Source organism: Megalobrama amblycephala, linkage group LG20 (assembly GCF_018812025.1).
Source record: "Megalobrama amblycephala isolate DHTTF-2021 linkage group LG20, ASM1881202v1, whole genome shotgun sequence".
Taxonomy (NCBI): domain Eukaryota; kingdom Metazoa; phylum Chordata; class Actinopteri; order Cypriniformes; family Xenocyprididae; genus Megalobrama; species Megalobrama amblycephala.
In genome coordinates this window covers 11,877,331-11,901,472 of record NC_063063.1, presented here as the reverse complement: position 1 = coordinate 11,901,472, position 24,142 = coordinate 11,877,331, and the positions used below count along the sequence as shown (strand labels likewise).

The window sequence follows — 24,142 nt, the reverse complement described above, 5'->3', positions numbered from 1 at the left end:
TAGGAGCAAGTGCTGCCGACCAAGTATTGAGTGTACAAATGAACATACTTTAAAGAACTTGAACTTTTCTGTTTTGAAAATCCATTTTTTGATTGATCTTAGGAAATATTTTAATATTTTGAGATACTGGATTTTGGACTTTCATGAGCTGTACGCTCTAATCATCAAAATTAAAAAAAAAAAAAAAAAAAAACGTTTTAAATGTTTTACTTTACATGTAGGGAATCTAGAATATATGAAAGTTTCATTTTTAAAAATAATTTACAATAAAAAAAATGAACTTTTTCATGATATTCTAATTATATGACCAGCACCTATAATGCGATGACTTTCATGCATTTTTAACATGGTTTAAGCGTCCAAATATGTTTAGGGGCACTGTATCTATGCAAATTTGTGCAAAACTACAGCATATTTAATAAACAAGCTTAGAGCTTAGACATGCAAATCAGCCCACAGCACATAAAAATCCCAAAGAAAGCTAATTTGCATGGCTCTAGGCCTCTAAAGAGAGTAAAAGGTGCTTGATCAATTGTTGAATTGAGGCATGTTGATTGGAACGGTTTTGATTGCCAGGCTAGTTCCTTTTGAAAAAATCTACCCTTCACACAAAACACATTAACAAGTGACACGGTATCATAATCCAGCACATTAGCTGAATGAACAAAACTAAATTCATTGTAAGTAAACTGTGCCCCGGACCTATTAAAAATCCATATACAGCATACAAACGCAGCCAGAACCCTCGCGAGCCCTGTAATATCCCAGTGACCTCTAATGACACTCTGACCTTCTATCCGGCGCCAACGACTATCAAAATGAACTTCCACAGACTGTAAATAGGGGTAAAGTGCACTGCTGGTGGTCTGCCAGGGTGACACTGCTGGCACTTTACCCACAGCTGATGCTAGATGGAACAGGACATGACCCGTGTCTGTAGCAGAGCCGCCGTTCTTCTGCTATAGTAAATGTGCAAAACCTAAACTCTAAATACTAAATAACTGATTACAGTCTCATATCCACACAGTCTTTCCATTATCGATTACAGTGTCTATCCCGACGAAGCCAGACTAAGTCTTTTAGTTATTGTTTAAATGCATTTACTATTTACTAAAATTTACTATAATATCCCATTACTAGGTTGCACTCTTTGGTAGCAGGCCATGTACTAAGATTAAGTAATTGTGATCTTTTCTTAATACCTCAGGTGCCTTTTGCGTTTAGGATAATTTCAATTCAATTTTTTTGCTGCTGGTTGTCTCCCGCTAATACCCGTTGTTCGAGTCAACAAATCTAAAAAAGTATGGCTATAAAAACAGCATCATGAGCACAAGAAAAAAAATGGATATCTAGAAAAATAAAATTCTTTGTATCCTACATCCGGGACCCATGAATCTGGAACAGCTGCAAAAGAGTTGGAAAAGACATTATAGTCACAGAAATACACTGCCGTTCAAATGTTTGGGGTCAGTACGATTTCTCTGGAAGAAATTAATATTTTGTTTTTCAGCAAAGATGCATTAAACTGATCCAAAAAGTTAAGGTGACGACATTTATTTCAAATAAATAATAAATGTATCACACTTTCCACAAAAAATATTAAGCAGTGCAACTGTTTTTAACATTGATAATAATAAGAAATGTTACTTGAGCAGCAAATCAGCATTTTAGAATGATTTTCATGTGACACTGAAGACTGGAGTGATGGTGCTGAAAATTCAGCTTTGCCATCACAGGAATAAATTACATTTTAAAATATATTATAAAATAGACAACTGTTACTTTAGATTGTAATAATATTTCACAATATTACTGTTTTCACTGTATTTCTGATCAACTAAATTTAGCCTGAGGGTGAGCAAAAGAGATTTTTTTTTTTTTCAAAAACATTAAATAATAATAATAATACAGACCCCAGAACTTTTGAACAGTAGTGTATATCTACAGAAATATAGAATTACTGGTAACACTTTACAATAAGGTTCATTAGTTAAACATTAGTTAATGTATTGACAAACATGAACTACGCACAAGCAATACATTTGTTACTGTATTTACTAATCTTCATTAACGTTAGTTAATGAAAATACAGTTGATCATTGTTTGTTCATGTTAGTTCACAGTGCATTAACTAATGCTAACAAGATTTTATTAATGTATTTGTAAATGTTGAAATTTAAATTAAGATTAATAAATGCTGTAGAAGTGCAGTTCATTATTACTTCATGTTAACCAATATTAACTAATGAACCTTATTGTAAAGTGTTACCGAATTACGAATAATTTTGGATATGGATAGTGTAGAGTGAGAAATATGCCTATTTGTATGTTTCGTGTAATTATGACAAATACAAGATAATTTTTGCTGAAGATGTGGATATGAGTGGAGATGGCAGTGACTCAATGGCAGTTTATGGAACAGACGCAGTGCTAAATATTGAAGTCATTCGGTCGAGTCATTCGTTCACCATTTCTGGTCATTTCTGGTGACCTATGCTAAAAAACCCATTTTAAAGATATATTTATTCAAGTTTCTATTCAAGGTTCAGTACCGCACAATAGTTTGTCTGCACTCTTGTGAATTGTGTTTACATAGGGAATAGTTACTTAAGAGGGAAAATCATGCTTGGGAGGTGAAGGCTATTGCATTTCATTGCACTGTGTTCATAAAAGGCAAGTAAAACTAGTTGGCTAAATCCTCCTCGTACAGCCTTATATCAGCCTTATAGGACTATTTTCACAGCCAAACAAACTAATATAGATTTATGTGGTCATTTTATTTGGTGCACCAAAATGCAATTCACCAAAACCCTCCGACTACTAGACTTTTGTACATTTACCACTAATACAGCCAACATGACAGCATTTCCTCACCAATTCCTTTGACACAAGTTTCTGCTAATCTCTAATCCACTCATTGGGGGTGGCATTTCTCTCTCCCTCTTCCTCTTCCTCCTCCTCCTCTTCCTTCCTTGCTCCATCCTCCTCCTGAGTGTCCGATGTCTAGTTGTGTTATGAGTGGACAACAGGGTGAACAGAAACCGGAGGGATCGCAGCACGACAGATGATGGCATACCAAAAAAAAAAAAAATATGAAAAAGATTTATGAATTTGTGAAGAGTAGGTGTGCGAATGGATCTCAAGGCTATTGATGTGAAATGAGATGAAAAGATGCAGATTTTGTAGCATGTTTTTGAGGAATGTGTCACTGGAACTGTGCTTTACGGTGTTTGTGAGATGGCACGATCTAAAACGGAGAGTATAATATGAACCGTTACATGTGTATGTGTGTCTGTAGGTTCTCCAACCTTAGTCTTGTGGCTCTGCTCCGTCCCCAAACCTCCACCCGAGGTGTGCAGCTCTTTTGACACCACACACAGAAATTCAGCCTGGTCCTCTGTTCCATAGCTGTAAGATGAGCCAATGTTCACCATCTTGAAAAGCAAAGAACAGCCAAGAAATAGAAGGTCTTTTCATCATGAGTGGTACTTGAGGTTTGAGGAAAGGGGAGAGGACCACGAAGGAAAACATCAAGATGGATCAAATGTCTAAGTCAGTTGTACCCAAAACATCTTCATTGCTTTCATTAGAGATAGGTCAGATTGGTTAACCAGCCATCCACCAACAGCTGTAATGTTTTTCGTGGCTGTGCTTTAAAGCCAAAAGAATTAGGAGACAACGTCTCAAAGAGAGGTTTAGAAGGCTGAAAGTGTGTTGTGCTTTAGCAAATATGTTTGCTTAATTATGCATAATCTATGCATATGCAGAATGTATGAATGCATAATTTTTGTGTAAACCAATCATTTTTTGCAATATAGAGTAATAGATATTTATGGCCTTGATTTTTTTTAAATATTGAACCTGCATTTTTTTAAATGTTAGTTTATGTGCACATGCAGATGGACCATTTTGAATGATTCATCATGTCTTGCATTGTTTTTTAGTGTCTTACGCCATGAGCGTTACATTTTAAGGAGGTATTTTAAAGGGATAGTTCACCCAAAAATGTACATTCTTTCAACATTTACTCGCCCTCATGTTATTCCAAATCTGTATGATTTTCTTGAGAAATATTTCTCTTCTCAAATATATATATTTTTTGTCTATACAATGGAAGTCAATGGGCACCAATGTTGTTCTTCAAAACATGTTCTTCAAAATATCTTCTTATGTGTTTTTACAGAAGAATGAAATTAAATGAGGGTGAGGAAATGATGACAGAATGTTCATTTTTGGGTGAACTATCCATCTTGTTGGTGTATGGTGGACCCTAAATCAGTCTTATTTTGTTATAATATGTAGTAGTTTGCACATTTCACATTATTAGAGATGTTCAAAACTACATAATGACAAAAAGTTTTCGAAAACGCATAATAATTAAGAGAGTTTGGTGCAACTGACCATGTAAAATTCAGATGGAAACAAATGGCAAAAGTTTAATTTCACAATTTAGCTACGTTACTGGACTCTGAATCTGAGGGGAGAATTGGACACTGGGAGCATTAGGATCAGGGGAAGGGAAATCAACTCAGTGTCAGTCCAACCCACAGTCCAGAGCAGTCCGGGGCGGGGTTTTCGGCAGGCGCGCACGCTGACCTGCTCAAACTTCCAGCCGTCCGACATGGTGGACACCATCTGGGTCAGCTCCTCTTCCTGACACTGCAACACCCGATACACGTGCTTTGGTGGTACCTGCTGTATGAGAGACAGAGGGAGAGGGTGAAGACTGGTGAAGTGTAAAAAAGAAATGTGGTGGGTAGTAGAGAAGAATGCCAAAAGGCAAGTATGAAAAGAAGAGCGAGAGTGGGCAGGAAACTGACGGCTGTTGCATAAGCACGCAAATATAGTCACAAATGTACAGTAGAAACTGAGATGGACAGAGATATACTGCTGAGAAAGTGATGAAACTGAAAACTGGATAGTGGATACTAATGGAAAAAAATATTTATTTCCAGAAAATAAAGCTACATGGGAGGCAGGATAAAACACACTGCTCATTACCTGTGTGGCCTTGGAGTCTCGCTCAAGAATCCTCTCTTTGATTAATTTAATCAGCGGTGTGATGTTGTAGAATTCTGCCTCCTCCAAGACACCTGATGGCACAGACACACTTTATTTTTACATTTTCTTACAGTTATGTGCCGTTTTGACAAGATATTATGCACTGATATTAAAATTCTAAATAAATTAAAAATAAAACATGAAAAATAAAATGAATCTATGCATCACATTATAATGTACAAATGCATTTTCATTTGGAGATTTGCTAAAGATTACATTTAACAGTGCTATTATATTAGTGTTTTGAAAGATTAACTTTAAGTGAATGCTATGAAAGATGAAAAATAATCTAAATGTAAAAATATGGGAATTGACCATATACAAATATCCAAAAGCAACTGATATTTAGGGCTGCAACGATTAATCGTGATTAATCGTTTGCAAAATATAAGTCTGTGTTTACGTAATATATATGTGTGTGTTCTGTGTATAATAATTATGTATATATAAATACACACACATTCATGTATATATTTAAGAAAAATGTTATATTTATATATAAAATATTTGTTTATATGTAATATAAAATATATATATTTATAATACATGCATATATTTATAAACTTTATACCTGTATGTGTGTGTATTTATATATACATAATTATTATACACAGAACACACACATATATATTACGTAAACAAAGACTTTTATTTTGCAAACGATTAATCGCGATTAATCGTTGCAGCCCTACTGATATTGTTGTTAACTAAAACTAATGTACTAATGTAATGCATGCTATAGTATTCCATTAATAATACTAAAATAGCACAATTGAATAATACCGATAAATAAAATGATCTCTAATATTGGGTGATAATAGTACCTGTGCTGATATTAAAATATTATATATTATTATAATATTAAAATATGGCCATAAATTTGAAAATGCCTGAAAATAAATGAACAGACCTTCTTCTGCCAACTCCTTGTTATAAACCAGCTTTCCATGTCGCAGATAGTTGAGTATGGGACCAAAATAGGTGGGATCTCGGTCAATCACGTAAGCGCCAGTTTCATCCTACACAAACACATCACAGGTCCCACGGTTTAATAATTAAATAAAATTAGATGTTTAATAATGTGGTATTTACATGTATAAATACAATATCATTATATGTGTAATATTTGAAAATAAATACACATTACTTATCAATGATGTATATAATGTTTTACCAATATTAGATGTTGTTAACTTGCTAATATTGTTGTAAATGTTAGGAAATTCCATATGTAAATGCAACTGAATCTGTGCTCAAGCGGTTTAACTGATGTACAGGATGCACTGAACAGTACATCACCTCAGGGAATAAAAATGTGACTTGGCACAAGAGAGAAAAATCATTAAAGGAAAGGGCATGTGGAAAGTGGCAGTAAGCAGAGGTCACATTAGCATGGCCACAGTCATTGTCCCAGATTGGCTGAGGGTCTCCCCTTTGCAATGAATTAACCTTAAGAGCTCAGAACCAGTCTAGCGAGACAGGACCTACGGAGCAGGACATCATGTAGGCTACATCATCCCCTAATACAACATGCCCTACAGAGAACATTACACAACTGAGCCCAGGGCAAGAGCACTCAAAAGGCACAAAGAGGAATCAGAGAAATAGGGAGTGCATAGAAGCACACTAGGGTGATAGAAGTAAAAAGAAAGAGAAAGACGTTGACGTAACAGAAGGCTAAAGACTGAATAACAGCACTGCAAGGTTATAAAACTAGAGAAAGCAAAAGAGAGCATAAATGAGCTGCAGATTCACAACATGGACATGAACAACACCTACACAACAAGCTAGATTTGATTCATTGTACAGCCCTTCTTTTGATTTGTTCTTCCGAAAATTGCAAGATTTTGGTGATATTCTGCTTTATACAGTAAGTTCCATTTGTGACTAGATTCTCTGATTTCATCTGCGTTTTCTGCATCACAAAAATTTTGGGGCTGTACACGGTATTATGGTTAAAGAGAGTTAGTTGTGTGGGTTATTTATTGTTGTGTTATAAAGTTATAACCATTAGTAAGAAGGGTATGCAGTTAATAATGGTCCCCTATTAAAGCTGCAGTAGGTAACTTTTGTAAAAATGTATTTTTTACATATTTGTTAAACCTGTCATTATGTCCTGACAGTAGAATATGAGACAAGATATGATAAAAAAAATCAAGCTCCTCTGGCTCCTCCCAGTGGTCCTATTGCCATTTGCAGAAATACACCGCTCCCGGTAAGAAACAACCAATCAGAGCCAGGAGGAGTGTCTTAGCAGTGTCAATCAAGCTCGCGTGCGCGCTGATCTCACCCCTCTCATGCAGAGCGCCAGCGCGTACAGGTGTTTAAATTCAAGATTACCGGTGAGCCGCAGCTTTGCTTATGGCGGAAAAACAATCCAAACTGCTAATTCCTCGAGTGGCTCCTGCTCATAAAATAAAGACGGGTAAACGGAAAAAGACAGATGACGATGATAAAAAAGCCAAAAAGAAAGAATTAGACACTACGTGTCCTGAAAGGATTAAAAACCGATGCAGAGTTAGCCACATTTCTGCTTGACAAGTAAGTATCCCTGCTTGATTTGTTTCATTTTTTAAGAACTACACAACTAAGATAATTTCAAAACAGGCCTGCCCGTCCCCTGCCTGCTGCTTCCTCTTCTCCCCGCCTGTTGACTCCTCGAAGTCGCTGTGGGTGTGAATTCCTCGTCGGAGCCCATTGACTCGGTGTCAAAACTCTAGCCGCATAACATACAGATAAAATGTCACGCAATGTGCAAAGCAACTATTGAAACCTACTAATTCACTGGTTTGTCATGTTGCTGAAATAATGTACTAGCAAACCTTATTTAGCATTACATATCGATAGAATAATTACTTGCATACTGTAACGTTAGTTACCGTTAGCTATATTATCATTACTAGCCATTTATTACTTATAGAAATAGTTCAACGTCATATAGTTACATTACATGTATTGCAAAATACGTAATGTTTTGAGGACCAAGTTTGTAGTCAAAGTATGGGCAGGCCATAGTCAGTGTAAATCATATTGATGATGTTTCGTCTGTACCAGTGAATGTGCCATAACTGTTTATCTGCCTTACTAGCCTGCGCGTTCACGGCAGGCTCCGTTGTGATGGGGGAGGAGCTGTAGCGCAGCATAGAGCAAGGGGGAGTGACCTGTGAGTTGTGCTTGTTCAAATTTTCAGGCTAAGTCAAGGTTTTCTAAAAACTCCCTACAGCAGCTTTAAAACTAGGGTTGGGTATCATTTGAATTTTAGTGATTCCGATTCTGCTTAACGATTCCAATTCTTATCGTTTCCCAGTTTCGATTCCAGTAGGGTAAAACATTTAGTAAAATATTTATATCAAACATTTATTCTGTGTTTTTTTTGGGCAAACGTTATGTCCATGAACAAAATTCAGCGGCCTACAAAAAAACCAGCAGCCTAAAGAACACTAACATTTTCCTATGGTTCTAACAAAAATACCACAGCAAAAACAACTGGACTAATTCATTTAATTTTTAACCTTATTAAAGACATGTAAAAATAAGAACAAATTAGCAATAGCACAAATAAATACAACTGAACACAGGCACAGAAATTGAAATCAAATGTAAAATAACACTACATAGTTTTCTTTTTATAAATAAAATATAGATTAATCCTTATTAAAGTTACAAAAGTTATTCAGTCAGATCAGTGATGATTTTCTTTTTCTTTTGTTCTTTGATTAACAGTAATGACACCGGCGGCAGCAGGTTTATTAGCCTGCTGTCACTTTAAGACCTCATGCAGGATCCAATTTACACATGCATTTTTTTTCCTCAACTGTTTAAGCTCACTTTAGACAAAACCGACTGTGTTTACGAGGATATTTTTGACATCATTTTTATGTGTATTTGTGCATTCAAGTGCAAGAAGACTCAATTCAGTATCCGTGCACTATATGAGAGGCGGCTGTCTGTATGCACCCTGTGGATGTGCCTAGAAAACAGCACGCGAGTGCAAATTAAGTTCTCTTTCGCTCTTCTTGTGCTTAAAAATGGTTTGAAATCACATTAAACTGCACACACAGGAATCAATAAGTGGAATCGAAATTTTAATTTTATTACAGGTATCCGATTTTGGACCTTAAAGCTGCAGTCCGTAAATTTTGCCTCTTTGTTGCCATCTCTGTTTGAAACCTGCAACTACAGTTATTTGTGGAATTATCAACTTTACGTGGGTTGTGCATCGGCACCGATGAATCTAATGTTTGCTGTCAGTCACCATATCGGTGTGGATACTGTACTTCGGAATCACAGATTGTAGTCTTGGAAGTATGACCAAAATAAGAATTTTCACTGGAAAATGTCATCTGAACAAGTAACAAATCTGCCACTTTTGTTCTGACCAACTGAGAAAAAAAGCATTACAATAAATCACGCTGCCAACGGTGATTAAATCTAATGATCACTTAGCTCATATCACATCAAACCGTGCAAATTATTATTATTGTTATACTAAATTATTACTATAATTTTGCAGTAAAATATGCAAAAACCACTAGGCCAGTGTTATATATTTTGTTCACTTGAGTACTTACAATATCCCAAATATTTACAACTATTTGTAAATCGTGAGAAAATTGCAATTTTAAACAAGGGGACGTGTGAGGAGTCGCCTGTCAATTGCATCATACCCGCGTTACCCTCGGTTTCCGGTTTTATTTTGTAGAAACCATGGAAACACCAAAGACGCTTTAATATTTACATGTTTTAATAGACAAGGGAACAACTGTTTGGATATATTTGTAGACAAAAAAACGAATTATTGTTAAATCGCTCAACACGTTTAGTCTTATTGTTTAAATCTAATTTTCTTGATTTTTTTCTGAGTACCATGCTTTACCATGCCTCAGAGAAAAACACTATTTTGTCAAGTAGCTAACATAGCATAATCAGATGCAGCTTTATTTTTACTAACAGTAATACAGCATTTTCTCCATCATACAATATGTTTTAAAATTAATTAATTGCATGCCATTTATCAACACAAGCCGTCCAGCATTTAATATGATATTCTAAAATCGATCTATCTTACTGCAGTGTGCAACAGTGTCTCACAGCAGCCACCGAGCGAACAGAGTAACGTTATAAAATAATTTAACACACTCAAATGTATCTAATATGATAAACAGAGCTGCGTTACCTCATACACTTGACCGAAAAAACGGAAGCAGCGCTGTCGACTGTGACATAATAAAATTTCCGCTGCTCTCGAGGCATGTCTTGCGCAATCGCTCCAGCGGCCTCATTCAGCTCCACAACACTCAGTCCTGCTCTGCTTCATACTACAGTAACGTTAATAATCACATCCATGAACATGATTTCTTCCCGAGTCCTATCCCAATTGTTTTCCACCAGCAGTGAGGTGAAGACCACATGTCCCAAGATTCCACGCTCAAACTTTGTTTTGAATAGGCCTCTAGCGACCTCTAGCAGACAGAAATTATTACATATTGCACCTTTAATGTTAACAACATCAGCATTGCGTAACTGTGTATTTAGTGTGTACTAGTGTTACCTGTAGATTTCAATTTCTATACAGTCTAATCTCTAACGGTAATTTGTCATACCATACAATCCGCCATCAAAATGATAAGTTTAATTATTCCAGCTGCTGTGAGAAAAGGCTAAATGATATGCCATCTGCAGCATAGCCTACTAGCTGGGACTTATTCTTTATGTAAACATACATGACGCAAAGACGAATTGCGGCATGCTCGAATTTCCAAATTAGAACACATTATTACAAGCTTATCGTTTTGAATCAGGCTAAGGTAAGGAGATAGTTTTGAACACTGGCTGGTTATGTACTTTCTCAAAAATTGATTTTAGGATCTTTTTTTTTTTTTTTTTTTTTTTACTTTTTATTTTTGCATTTTTTAATTTTCACAATGAAGATGATAACAACTGGTAGGGTGCTACAAATACAGATCTTCCATTTGTTTCATATATTTGAGTGGGTTACATAGCTGGTCCATTTCCACCATTGTAATTTACATTTATGTGCATCCAATCTCAGGTCGTGGGTCATTTTTTCCATTGCAAATATTTCCGCCATGATATTCTTCCATTGGTCCAGACTCATTTTAGGATCATTTTTAACCAAAAAAAGTTGCGGACTGCAGCTTTAAGTATCTGACATACTTTTTCCCCAACCCTACTCAAAACACTCTACATAGTGTTCTTTGTGGCATTCAATATATGCAGTATGGCAGTATTTGAAAAATACATAACATAAGCGAAATTAAAACCGGTATAACAGATTAGCCCAGCACTAGCCAGTATGAAATATTTATTCCTTGTAAATTTTCTTAATTCATCTTACAATCATTTTGGGACTAACTTCAGATTAACAACATGGCCATGAACAACACACATAGACAACAAGCTAATTATCACATACAGAGCTGAAAAAGCATTAACAAATATTTTCATTAGCAGCACAAAATCTCACAGATAATAGTAGCACAGAACTTCATTTACACATGATGAGAAAACACACACAAGTCCCATTTTCGAAACAGCAAGTGCAGCAGACAGCCCCACAGTACACATGACTAGACTTGACAGCAGGCATGACAACACCTGCGCATGACTCCTGCAGTGAGTCAGAAGAGACAAGCTGTTGCCCCGCTCGGGATTTCACAAGAACACGAGAACGCACTGGGGATTTTACACAATACTACCGTATATGCCTTAAACACACAGAATTCAAATCAGGACAAGTTTGCTATCTGTCCACGCTCATCTTGTGTTAACGTTTAACTCTGCAGTTGCACAAGGAAGTATAAGAACCAAGTCCCAATAGGGAACTAGCTGCATCCCATGGGAAATACCTGGTAGGCAAACAAAGAGCTTATTAATTTCAAAACAGAACCGCATAATAACCTGTGCCACGCAAAGCATCACAACACACAACAAGAAAGCCAAATGAACTATTTTAACAGAACCAATTCTGGCTCATGTTAAAAGCACATTCACTCGAGATGATGAGAAACTAGCTGATAATATTCTCTATAATGATACTTAATACCTCTTCATTACATAAGATAAAGGGATAAAAAATGAAAATTCTGTGATCGCATTTTTAAGAATGTTGGTAACCAAACAGTTCCAGTTCCTATTGACTTCCATTGTATAGACCTTATTTTCCAGAGAAACATGCGCGCCGCCATCTTTAGAATATTGTCTTTGAACTTCCGTTTTCGCGATAGCCCTGTATATTTCTATGGCATCGCTGTTGAAGAAGAATTAGCTGGTGAAGTGGATTTACGTGTTGTAGAGTTAATGAAAGTTATCATGACATTGTTATGTTTAAAGCTTCTTAAAATGTCATAGAACGGGAAGATTTTAAAATGAGCAGTTCATTCATAAATACATACGATCGCTGTGGAAATACAAGCCGGAAGTCAAAAGACAACGAGCGCAGCGCTGAAAAGGGGCGGGGCTACATAAGGTCTATAGACAAAAAACAATGGAAGTCACACTGTTTGGCTACCAACATTCTTCAAAATATCTACTTTTATGTTCCACAGAAAAAAAGGAAATCATACAGGTTTAGAACAACATGAGGGTGAGCACTTGATGATGACTGAATTTCCATTTTGGGTGAACTATCCCTCTAAGGCTTTGGACCAATAAATGCTGCACCTTCAAAGTGAGAATGAAGTCTGAAGTTCTAAATTATAAACAATTTTCTGGCTCAACACAATGATTATAAAATCAAGGAAAAATGCATGTAAACTAGCAATGAAGAACAGACCAGTCCAGGAATAGAACAGAGAAGCCTCCATAGATATTTTTGTGCAGAGGGCTGGGAGTCGTCAAGGTGCCATGACTCTAATCTCATTAGAAGAGTGACATGAGCAGTGAGAGAGCACACAACACCGCAGCGGCCAGTAATAACTGAGCTGTGATGAGTGCTCGTCTGTGCCTCATCACTCACTGTGGAGATGGAGGTACTTTGAGTGTGGAATAAGAGGGAATATAAGAGGATAGCTTCGGAGGGGGTGGATACTGTGAAGGCAGAGTACCATCTGCTAAGACAAATACTTTTTGCATGCCTTAGTGCTATAAGATTAAAAGAAACATTAGACACATAACATACAAAGACACATAACGTACGTATAACACAAATGACCATACATATATTGGTAAGTCTTAGGATATTTCACTCCAAAACCAAAAGAAAATAATTGAGAAATTCTACTTTTTTTTTAAAGACTATGAGACTTAAAGAAAATTATTTTAGGACCAGTTAAAATGATTTGCATTTTGACATTATTTTCATCATAACTAACAATAAATTTGATATGATAACTTACGATAAAGTACCATAAATTTAAAATCAACGCTCCTTACTGTAATGCAGGGGAAAAAGCAAAAATATATAAATGTCTATAAATATATAAATACATAATATGAAACTGTTTTTACCATTGATGATATATGGGAAGACATACCATGTAAACAAAATTTGTATATGCAAAGAAAGCCAATACAATTCAAAATTATGCAAAGATTCCATATATTCCCCATTTATTAGCTTTTAATCTCTGATTGTCATGTGTTTAAAATGTAAAACTTAAGTAGGTACCATATTGCAAGTTGTAGGTATTATTGTAGGTACCATATTGCATATGGTCACATTACAAGTGTTTCTCAAGTGATATTGGAAATACTAAATAAATTATATTTGGCATCCAACTAAAATTACATTCAGTTTTATTAGATTTGGGCCTTCCAAGCAGACACATAAAGACATCCGCCAACAGGAAATGATATAATATTAACCTTCTCTGCCAGAAGAAAACATTTTATTGCAGTGGGTCAGTGACAATAAGGCCTGCTTCACATAAGGGTTGGCATAAGGTGATATTTACTCTGGTCCCACTGGAACTCCTGCCATGTGCTTTACATTCTAACAGATCAGTTCTATAAGATATGGATGCTTTATTTGGATTACCTTAGGCCTCATTTTCCTTCAGTCATTTGACAATGAGTATCCTAACCATAACCGTCTATTTATTTATATATTTATTTATTTTTGATTGTTTCTGAGTTCGCATGCTTATTTGTCTGTATTGTTTATTTCTTTTTCTTAAGAATTGTTCATGTGGCAGACTTAAAATCATGCTTTCCCACCAACTCAATAAAAATCATATAGGCCCGGTTTCACAGATAGGGCTTAGCCTAAGCCAGGATTAGGCCTTAGTTCAATTAAGATATTTATGCATCTTTTATAAACGTACACTAGAAAAAACATTATTGATGTGCATCTTGAGACAAAACAATGACACTGACATATTTTAAGATATGTTAGTACAAGTTGCTTTCAGTTAGAACAGCTCAAATATGCATTTTTAGTCTAGGACTAGCTTAAAGGGTTAGTTCACCCAAAAATGAAAATAATGTCATTAATTACTCACCTTCATGCCGTTCTACACCCGTAAGACCTTCATTCATCTTCGGAACGCAAATTAAGATATTTTTGTTGAAATCCGATGGCTCCATGAGGCCTGCATCGCCAGCAATGACATTTCCTCTCTCAAGATCCATTAATGTACTAAAAACATATTTAAATCAGTTCATGTGAGTACAGTGGTTCAATATTAATATTATAAAGTAACAAGAATATTTTTTGTGCACCAAAAAACAAAATAACGACTTATATAGTGATGGCCGATTTCAAAACACTGATTCATTAAGCTTGTGAGCGTTATGAATCTTTGTGTTGAATCAGCGGTTCGGAGCGCCAAAGTCACATGATTTCAGCAGTTTGGTGGTTTGACACGCGATCCGAATCATGATTCGACAAAAGATTCATAACGCCACGAAGCTTAATGAATCAGTGTTTTGAAATCGGCCATCACTATATAAGTCGTTATTTTGTTTTTTTGCTGCACCAAAAATATTCTCGTCGCTTTATAATATTAATATTGAACCACTGTACTCACATGAACCGATTTAAATATGTTTTTAGTACATTAAGGGATCTTGAGAGAGGAAATGTCATTGCTGGCTATGCAGGCCTCACTGAGCCATCGGATTTCAACAAAAATATCGTAATTTGCGCTCCGAAGATGAACGAAGGTCTTACGGGTGTAGAACGACATGAGGGTGAGTAATTAATGACATTATTTTCATTTTTGGGTGAACTAACCCTTTAAGGATTGTTCATGTGTCAGACTTCAATTCATGCTTTCCCACCAACTCAATAAAAAATCATATAATGTTACGTTATATGATTATATAATAATTACTGCCTTTAATTTATGCTGATATAAAATATAAAAATAACAAAAATAAAAAAATAAAAGATTAGTAGTAATAAATATTAATAATGAATCATAAACAATAATAAATATCAACATCCAATAAATGATTTCATGAGATTCACCCCTATAAATTTAGGATGATCTGCCCATCACCCCATCAAAAGGACTTCCCTCTACACAAAATCAGTTTCAGGTGGATCACATTATGTGATAAAGGCATCGTGAAGTTAAATGTGGATTTTACTGGCCAATAGCTGCAATGATGCTCTAATGTACAAACACTGGGGGTCGGCATTAATAATGAGCGCAGCACGCGAACATCCATCTGACTGAAGACCCCCGCTGCATCATTAATACACCTCACAAAAGTCATACATTAACATCACTCACTGCTGTCTTACCGTGTCAGAATGTAAGTCTTGCTGCTGGCACAGTCGGTACAGAAATGAAGTTTGTTCCTTTAGCAGCGTTTGTCGTGTCGTTAGAAACACCGTCCCACCGACGTTGAGACGAACCCATTTGCCGTTATTGCCTCCAGTGGTATTAACAGCTGAACCGTTTCCTATGATGTTTTCAGCCTCACTGGATTCAACAGCAGTAGACGTGGCTGTTGTGGCACCTTCGTTTCCCTCGTTGTCTTTATTGTTATTATTGTTGTTGTTATTGTTGTTTAGATTGCTGTGTGTTGTTATTGCTGAAAGGGATCCCGTTTCCGGTAAAGCCTGGGGCGCCGCCGTTTTTCCTTTGTCCTCCGTTGCCATTAGGGTACTACACTGAGGCTGGTATGCGGACTGTCGGTGCGGCTCGGATGCTGTTCGGATGCCGTTCTGTCTCCCACGGTGAAGCGGCGTGCTACTGTTTTTTTTCGAGTCATAGAAGTAGAATAAGCGCGGCAGTTGATTGGCTCGTATCTAGCGATGTGTTCGCCCCGCCCACACGCCAGTTGATGATGCTCTCTTGACGCAGCAACCAGTGATGATTCGAGGATGCGGAATGTGTTTAGTCATTAGCAGCTTTGAATATTTAAGATTCTGCTTTCTCAAAAATAATTAAGATTCTAGGAAATTAATTAAGTTTGTGACTTGCTCTTTGGTATATTTTCATTATTTTGACAACATGATTATCAGGTTGCACAAACTTCATCCAGCTAGAAGGACGAATCTGCTTCAGTCAGTGCTGGTAATATATTTTGTAACGAGCCTATAACAAGATAAAATTTAAAAAGTGTCCATTGAATACCAATATGAACGACCACTTTGAATATTAGTGTGGATTGGAGGGCATTAATTAATACTTAAAAAGTTTAAGACCTTTAATGGTTTCATAATTTTTTACCATATGGCTATAAATACCAACAACAATTCACTAATAAAATGTAACATCTATTTATGGTGTAGATTTATTGTGCAAATTTAACATCTATTCAGGGTGTAGTTACAAATTATTTAGCTTGCAAGGACTTAAAAAACAGATTTATGTAAATAATATTAAAATTCAAGTACTCTCATAATTTAAAATTTGAATTATTTAAATAAAACTTGTTTCTATTTTATCACTTGTTCTATGATACTGACTTTGTTCAAGTAAGCTAAGTTTATCTTAATTTTATTTACTACGGGCTGTTGAATGTTTAATTCTGATTGGTTGACGGACATTCTAATTTATGCAATTTGTTAATGTTTATCACTTATGACCATGAGCGTTGTCATTAATACAGATATAAAATTAGACAAGTTAGGACAAATATTTGTTATTACAATCTTTTATTGCTTAAGCTCTGATTGGAAGTATTATGCATTCAATCTCACAAAAAGTATTATGGGCCAAAAATGTACCCAATGACTTTGTAAAGCTGCCTGTAAATATCTGATGCAAAGTCGATTAAATCATTTTCAAATCTTGGATCTGTATCCTCTGGACTGCTGTTCATACACTGTACCAGACTACCATCAGTCTTGTCTTGATCTCTGGAACCAAAAAGAAGGGGCTGAATGCTGACGAATGAGAAGTTGTAGGTCTGAGGGAGCCCCTGATGAGCTGTCCGATTGAAACGGCTCCAAGAGAAAGGTGGAAGACCATCCTGAGTAGTGGGTCCGTTCACAGCTTCAACCGTAAACATCTGGGCCATGTGATAATCTGTAACCTAAATGGATTCAGCCTCGATTAGAATCTCACTATTTTTGTTGGCATTTATATAATAATAACGCATAGTTCAAAATGACCTATTTCTGTACCTTAGTATCATAACACCCTCCTGGATGAGGTTGTCGGAGCCTCAGGTCATTACGGCAGCAGATGGATTTACAAGGGTGCTTCTTTGAATATGGGTCTTTTCTGTAATCTAATATGACAAAGTGCTACTGTTCATCAAAGAAATGAGATTAACAAGAGGGCAGATTAGTTGGAAGGAACATTTTTGAATGATATCCAAAGAGAGGTCCTAAACTCACCATTGTACCTCATAATGTATTTCAAGGTATCCAGATTAGTGACTTTTCCCTGGTCCCTGCGGAAAATCTTAGCACGTGGACAGAGGTCATATGAGAAGTCTTCACCATGCTTTTTCCACATCACACCATAACCACTCATTCGGTAAATGTCTGAGTGGAAAGGGATGTTGTAGGATGCCCAGTAACCTATTGAGACTAAATTTAGTTACATTTAACCTTCAGAGTGTTTCCAACCTTACTTCTTCTCAAATTAATTTTCATTGAACTTGATCAACCTTACTTCTTCTCAAATTCGTTTTCATTGGTTTTCTTTATTATGAAAATACTCCTCACCCTGACGCAGCGCTTGTGACTGATCTGAGTACACCACCAAACCAGGAATCTGCTCCACAACAGTCAGACTCCATTCTTCAATCTGCTTTCCAAGTGAAACTCTTTTCAGGTCCACCACCATATACTGGTTATTGTAGGTCCCTGATAAAATTCATCCAAAAATAAGACCAAAAGTATGTAGATCACAATAGAAAACAATAGGTGTGGCTGTTCCAATATACCTATTTTTGTGAGGTAAAATCTTAAAGGGACAGTGCACTCCAAAAAATTAAATTTCTGTCATCAATTACACACACTCTTAGTGTTCCTAGGCCGTCTGTCCACCAAAGAGTTTTTAGCCAGCTGAAAATGGCAGGTGCTCTTCTGAAAATGCCTAGTTTGCAGGCACTTGATAGCACTTTGGTGCGCAGCATTTTTTTTAGTTAAGAAATTTTGTTTGCAATGATTTGGAATATCTGCGTTCATGCCATATCTTAATTACTGTAAATAAAGCTCCATATGTTTTCGCAGTACTTTGATGTCATACACCGATCGGCCTGTACAGCACTGCTTCAAGTCTAACACACCTTAAAGGGCACCTATTATGCCCATTTTTACAAGATGTAATTTAAAGGGTTAGTTCACCCAAAAATGAAAATTCTGTCATTAATTACTCACCCTCATGTTGTTCCACACCCGTAAGACCTTCGTTCATCTTCGGAACACAAATTAAGATATTTTTGATAAAATCAGATGGCTGTTACTGTATGAAGTGACGAGAATACTTTTTGTGCGCCAAAAAAAAAACAAAAAAAAACTTTATTCAACAATATCTAGTGATGGGCGATTTCAAAACACCAGCTTTACGAATCTTTTGTTTCGAATCAGTGGTTCGGAGGGTATCAAACTGCCAAAGTCATGGGATTTCAGTAAACGAGGCTTCATTATGTCATAAGCGTTTTGAAATTTCAATGGTTCACCACTGGGGGGTGTGACTTTGGAAGTTTGATATGTGCTCAAGAAACAACTGATTCGAAACAAAAGATTCGTAAAGCTTCGAAGCTTCATGAAGCAGTGTTTTGAAATCGCCCATCACTAGATATTGTTGAATAAAGTTATTTGTTTTGTTTTTTTGCCGCACAAAAAGTATTCTCGTCACTTCATAACATTAAGGTTGAACCACTGTAGTCACATGAACTGTTTTAAATATGTCTTTAGTAGCTTTCTGGGCATTGAAAGTGTTAATTGTCTTGCTGTCAGTGGAGGGTTCACTGAGCCATCGGATTTTATCAAAAATTTCTTAATTTGTGTTCCGAAGATGAACGAAGGTCTTACGGGTGTGGAACGACATGAGGGTGAGTAATTAATGACAGAATTTTAATTTTGGTGAATTAACCCTTTAGATCTCAGGTGTCCCAGAATGTGTCTGTGAAGTTTCATCTTAAAATACCGCACAGATCATTTATAAATCCATGTTGCAAATACCCATTTCTGACTACAGTCAAGAACAGGCTGTTTTTGTGCATGTGCCTTTAAATGCAAATGAGCTGCTGTGCCACGCCCCCTTTCCATGCTCACAGCTCTTGCCTCAATCAGATTCTCTGCCACATACTAACAAGATATCGGCTTGGTTTTGATTATCATCTGTATCGCGATCACTCCCATGGATAGCATACATTACAGAAATCGTATGTGTAGCGTAACCTAATCAAAATGGCTTGTCAAATGAGACTGCTTTGGTTTAATGGGGATAAAAAAGGAGTGGGTGGATTTTTATCATTGTAGGGTGGTTGTGTTCACACACTGCCACATTATGTCCAAACACCATCTAAAAGTGGATTTTGCATAATAGGTGCCCTTTAAATCAAGTCGTAGCTCTGAGAAAACAATGAGTTTACACGTTGTAATTACAAGTTCTACAAGCACATGAAGGCTTTTACAGTTCAGAATCGTTACGGTAATTGCGACATGGTGTGAATTCACCTTTTGTCCCGCCCTTTCTCCACTGTGATTGGACAGCTGGGTAAATAGTGACAGAGCACAAAGTTGAAAAAAAAAACAAATCTTCAAATTATTACTTCAAATATCTTGTTTTGAATTCAACAGAAAAAAAAAATGCATTCTACTACTTTTTTAATGACGAGGATGGGTAAATGATGACAGAATTTCCCATTAATGCATTAATGCTACACCATACAATCAGATTCTAGAGAATTGTGTGTTTACAGCTTTGTTGCAATGTTGAAAGACGACACCACCACAGAGCACTGCATATATGGACCACAGTATTTGCATATATTAATCCACCTTTGTCTTGTGCATCTCTGTCTCACCCGAGTTGTGCTTGGAAAATATTTGTGCCCATTGCTTCCCTGTGCAGGCCAGCGCATGTGCTACACGCACCCTCTGCCAGGCAAGCAAAGCCTCTGGGGACACCAGGGAGAACAGAGAGGAGTTGAACACGTTGTTTGTTGTCTGAGTTACAAACAACCCCGTTCCCAGCAAATAAAAGTCATCCAGAGATGACAAGGTCCCTGGAAAGGATGCGAGAAACAGTTTTATAGTACTAAATTAAATTATAAATGACTACATTTGAATGATAAATATCAGCCTTTATATACCAGGGTAGCTGCTAAATGACAGTCTGCTTGTGCCATTATGTTTATTTTTCAGTCTAAAGTCCCAGTGCTTGTAGATTCTCATGCTGGCTGCATAGGTGTACCAGCTGGAGTGACCAAACAACAGATTCTCATAGCCAGGTAACAACTGCAGATAGAAAAGGAATAGAACAATCAAAGCTGGAAAATTGAAGGTGCACACTTGACAAGGCCATAACCATCATAGACAGCCCTGAATATTCAGATTTGTGGTCTGACGTAGGGGTTTCAATGGCCGATTCCTACATTCTTACATTTGGTTCCACCCAATTCAGAATATGTGGTTGCAGTCATGAGGTGAAGGCATCATTTTACCTCTAACCTTGATGAGAGCAGAGCAGTGACTCATGCCTGGCATCCTGAAGGAGTCTGAAGAAGAGTTGGAACGCCTTTTGAGTGAAGGGATTAAGTCTAACAAATCCCCAATACCATTGAGGAATTGAACCGCAAACATGGACAGAGGCTGGGAGTTGAAATGCAAGCATGTAGTTTCACAGAATGAAAAACATACAAAGCATGATTGTCAATGAATGAATACAAAAGAAAAGGTTCACTGGAGAAACTGCCCATGAGTGTTATCAAACTTGAAGAATGAGATGTACAGTACAATTTAAATTCATGTTTTCTGACCTTTTTCTGTCTACTTTTGGCCCAGTATGCTGCCCCGGCATGCAATCCATCCATCTGAGCCACTAGAAGACCTACATGATTCCACAAGGGATCACTTTTCCCATTTAATTTCACTTGTGCTCTTGTCCATGAGTCCTGCTCACTATTTCAAAGAAAGAAAGTTTAATAAATAATTCAGTAGAATATATGTTTTTATGCAACAAATAGGCTAACTGTATAAAATAATCTTGGAAAACACAAACAACTCCAAGTCTCCAAAACCTCTTTTGTATGTTGCAACATATGTTATGAATACATACTACAGTACAGTGATATATACAAATTGTATATTTAATATGTGTAATGTATAGTCTGTGATTTTTAAATACACTGCAAGCAGGTGTATTTCATCATATCTGACATTATTTTAATTTTAGAATAGTGCAATCAGTTTAGATAATAAACATCAACTTACCTCATAAAGCGATTTAGAGGTTTCATAATACTATGATCCTTTATCATCTGAGGATACATATTAAAGTAATGGTTTATCATCTGTCTGTGAATGAAAAAGTAATTGATTATAGTTTTTCATCAAATTATAGATTTCATCAACATATCCTAATTTGTGTTCCGAAGATTAATGAAGGTCTTACGGGTGTGGAACGACGTGAGGGTGAATAATTAATGACAGAATTTTCATTTTTGGGTAAAATAACCCTTTAAAGTTAAGATATTTTAAATGTACAACAGAAATGTCATTAAGTATATTTTAGTTTGCCATAAATGCTTGTCAGAAAGCCAACTTACTACAGTATACATTTAGCTAACCATATAAGACAATAGAAGTAATTTGGAAGTTATACATAAAGAAGTGGGTAAAATCATTCTTAAGTACAAACTAATTCCTTTAAAGGGATAGTTCACCCAAAAATGAAAATTTGATGTTTATCTGTTTACCCCCAGTGCATCCAAGATGTAGGTGACTTTGTTTCTTCAGAAGAACACAAATGATGATTTTTAACTCCAACCGTTGCGGTCTGTCAGTCAAATAATGCGAGTGGATGGGAACTTCTACTATAAGAGTAAATAAAACTTGCATAGACAAGTCCAAATTAAACCCTGCGGCTCGTGACGACACATTGATGTCCAACTGCGTTCATCACTCGCTAGTAAGGTCTGATTGCGCTCTGACAGCGGCAGTGATGTCTCGCTCTCATTGAAGTATATGCGCGAGACATCACTGCTGTTGTCAGAGCGCGATCAGACCTTACTAAGCGAATGCTGAATGCAGTTGGACATAGTGGTGTATTAGAGTTAAAAAATGATATAAATACTGTTCGGTTTATCACACAAACCGATCGTTTCGTGTCTTAGGACATCAATGTGTCATCACGAGCCGCAGGGTTTAATTTGGACTTGTCTATGCAAGTTTTATTTACTTTTATAGTAGAAGTTCCCATTGACTCGCATTATTTGACTGACAGACGGCAACAGTTGGCGTTACAAATCATCATTTGTGTTCTGCTGAAGAAACAAAGTCACCTACATCTTGGATGCGCTGGGGGTAAGCAGATAAACATCAAATTTTCATTTTTGGGTGAACTATCCCTTTAATATAGATTTAAACTATTATACATTTTCATTCAATTGTAAATAACATGCATTTATATGTCCAAAAACATTAGCCTACATTTATTTTGCAGTTAGGCCTAAGTATATTCTTTTAAAGTATAATTTCTGTAATAGGTAGGCCTACTATTTTAAGAAAACTTACGAGGCTGTAAGGTATCCTTCAAGGTATCCAGCCAAGAAGTATGTAATTTCATCGTTCTCCTGGGATTCTCCATAACCAGCCTGCACTTCCAGCACTCCCCATCCAGAAACAGATAAACTATCATTGAAATAACCAAAAGCATCTCCGTCCTCTTCCATTGCATCCTCTTTCAGCACCACAGACCTCTGAAAAGCATCCCAATATACGGTGGCTCTCTGAACATCTGATAAACAGAGAGATCTTAATGGGGTTTAATGTTAGATTTTTGGGTTAACATGCAGCACGGGTTTGTTGTAGCTTATTTAGCTTATTTAACCAAGTTTTTCATTCTGGTCTTCTGATGTTATGCAAACATGCAAAAAGACCAGTATGAACAAAATATGGTAGTAAAATTCATTTAAGACACTTACGCTGAGCCTTTACGAAGGTCGCCGTTAGGACGGACAATATAAATCCCCGTGTAAATCGATTCATGTTTCACTCTGAATCAGACGAGTCAGAAGTTTATCTACTGGATCTGACTAAGTTACTAAAATTGCTAATACTATCAAACCTTAGTGAAATATAACATCCGATTCCCAGAAGCTACTAGTTTTCAGCATTATGACAGGTAATGATCGAAGAGAGATCGCATTTCTATCCGATTACAGTCTGAATACTGGTTCGCACAGTTTTCTTATGTTTATATGCCTACATTTAGCTGTTTAACACCTGTTTGCTCGCTAAGAAACGTTTAAAAGATTTCCACCCCAGATGGGACTCGAACCCACAATCCCTGGCTTAGGAGGCCAGTGCCTTATCCATTAGGCCACTGGGGCGTGCGTCATGTGGCGGTAACTGGTGGCTTAGGAAGATGCAGTATAAATGTATGTTGCGTATTAAATTTTCTTAAATATAAATTATATATGTGGTTTAATATATCACATCTAAAAAGTCTCTGATGCACATAATTAATAGATAATTATT

General features: G+C 36.5%; 2 protein-coding genes, 1 long non-coding RNA gene and 1 other non-coding gene across 7 annotated transcripts; 1 reads left to right on the top strand and 3 right to left on the bottom strand.

The window, feature by feature from the left end:
* Positions 1 to 299: 299 nt before the first annotated feature.
* On the bottom strand, positions 300 to 16,287 carry kctd17 (potassium channel tetramerization domain containing 17). 4 transcript variants are annotated; one of them, XM_048169966.1, is made up of 7 exons: positions 15,773 to 16,287; positions 5,972 to 6,080; positions 5,002 to 5,093; positions 4,549 to 4,695; positions 3,309 to 3,434; positions 2,875 to 3,003; positions 300 to 1,404 (listed from the first exon to the last, which is right to left on the bottom strand). In XM_048169966.1, the coding sequence occupies exons 1-6, from the start codon at positions 16,130 to 16,132 to the stop codon at positions 2,899 to 2,901; spliced, it is 939 nt and encodes a 312-aa protein (XP_048025923.1). In that variant the 5' UTR covers positions 16,133 to 16,287; the 3' UTR covers positions 300 to 1,404; positions 2,875 to 2,898. The 4 variants fall into 4 exon arrangements, with proteins under 4 accessions (XP_048025923.1, XP_048025924.1, XP_048025925.1 ...); XM_048169967.1 differs by having other exon boundaries at positions 4,597 to 4,695; XM_048169968.1 differs by lacking the exon at positions 2,875 to 3,003.
* A 566-nt stretch (positions 16,288 to 16,853) lies between these two features.
* On the bottom strand, positions 16,854 to 24,139 carry plbd1b (phospholipase B domain containing 1b). Its single transcript, XM_048169970.1, has 11 exons — positions 23,587 to 24,139; positions 23,177 to 23,399; positions 21,875 to 21,958; positions 21,421 to 21,562; positions 21,113 to 21,253; positions 20,755 to 20,899; positions 20,467 to 20,667; positions 18,155 to 18,295; positions 17,822 to 18,007; positions 17,606 to 17,712; positions 16,854 to 17,514 (listed from the first exon to the last, which is right to left on the bottom strand). Exons 1-11 carry the CDS (start codon positions 23,648 to 23,650, stop codon positions 17,188 to 17,190), a joined length of 1,761 nt encoding a protein of 586 aa, XP_048025927.1. The 5' UTR covers positions 23,651 to 24,139; the 3' UTR covers positions 16,854 to 17,187.
* Positions 20,763 to 21,327, top strand: LOC125255049. The gene is made up of 2 exons (XR_007181817.1): positions 20,763 to 20,892; positions 21,066 to 21,327. It is a non-coding gene; the product is annotated as an uncharacterized LOC125255049 (long non-coding RNA).
* On the bottom strand, positions 23,922 to 23,994 carry trnar-ccu. Its single transcript has one exon. It is a non-coding gene; the product is annotated as a tRNA-Arg (tRNA).
* Positions 24,140 to 24,142: the final 3 nt, after the last annotated feature.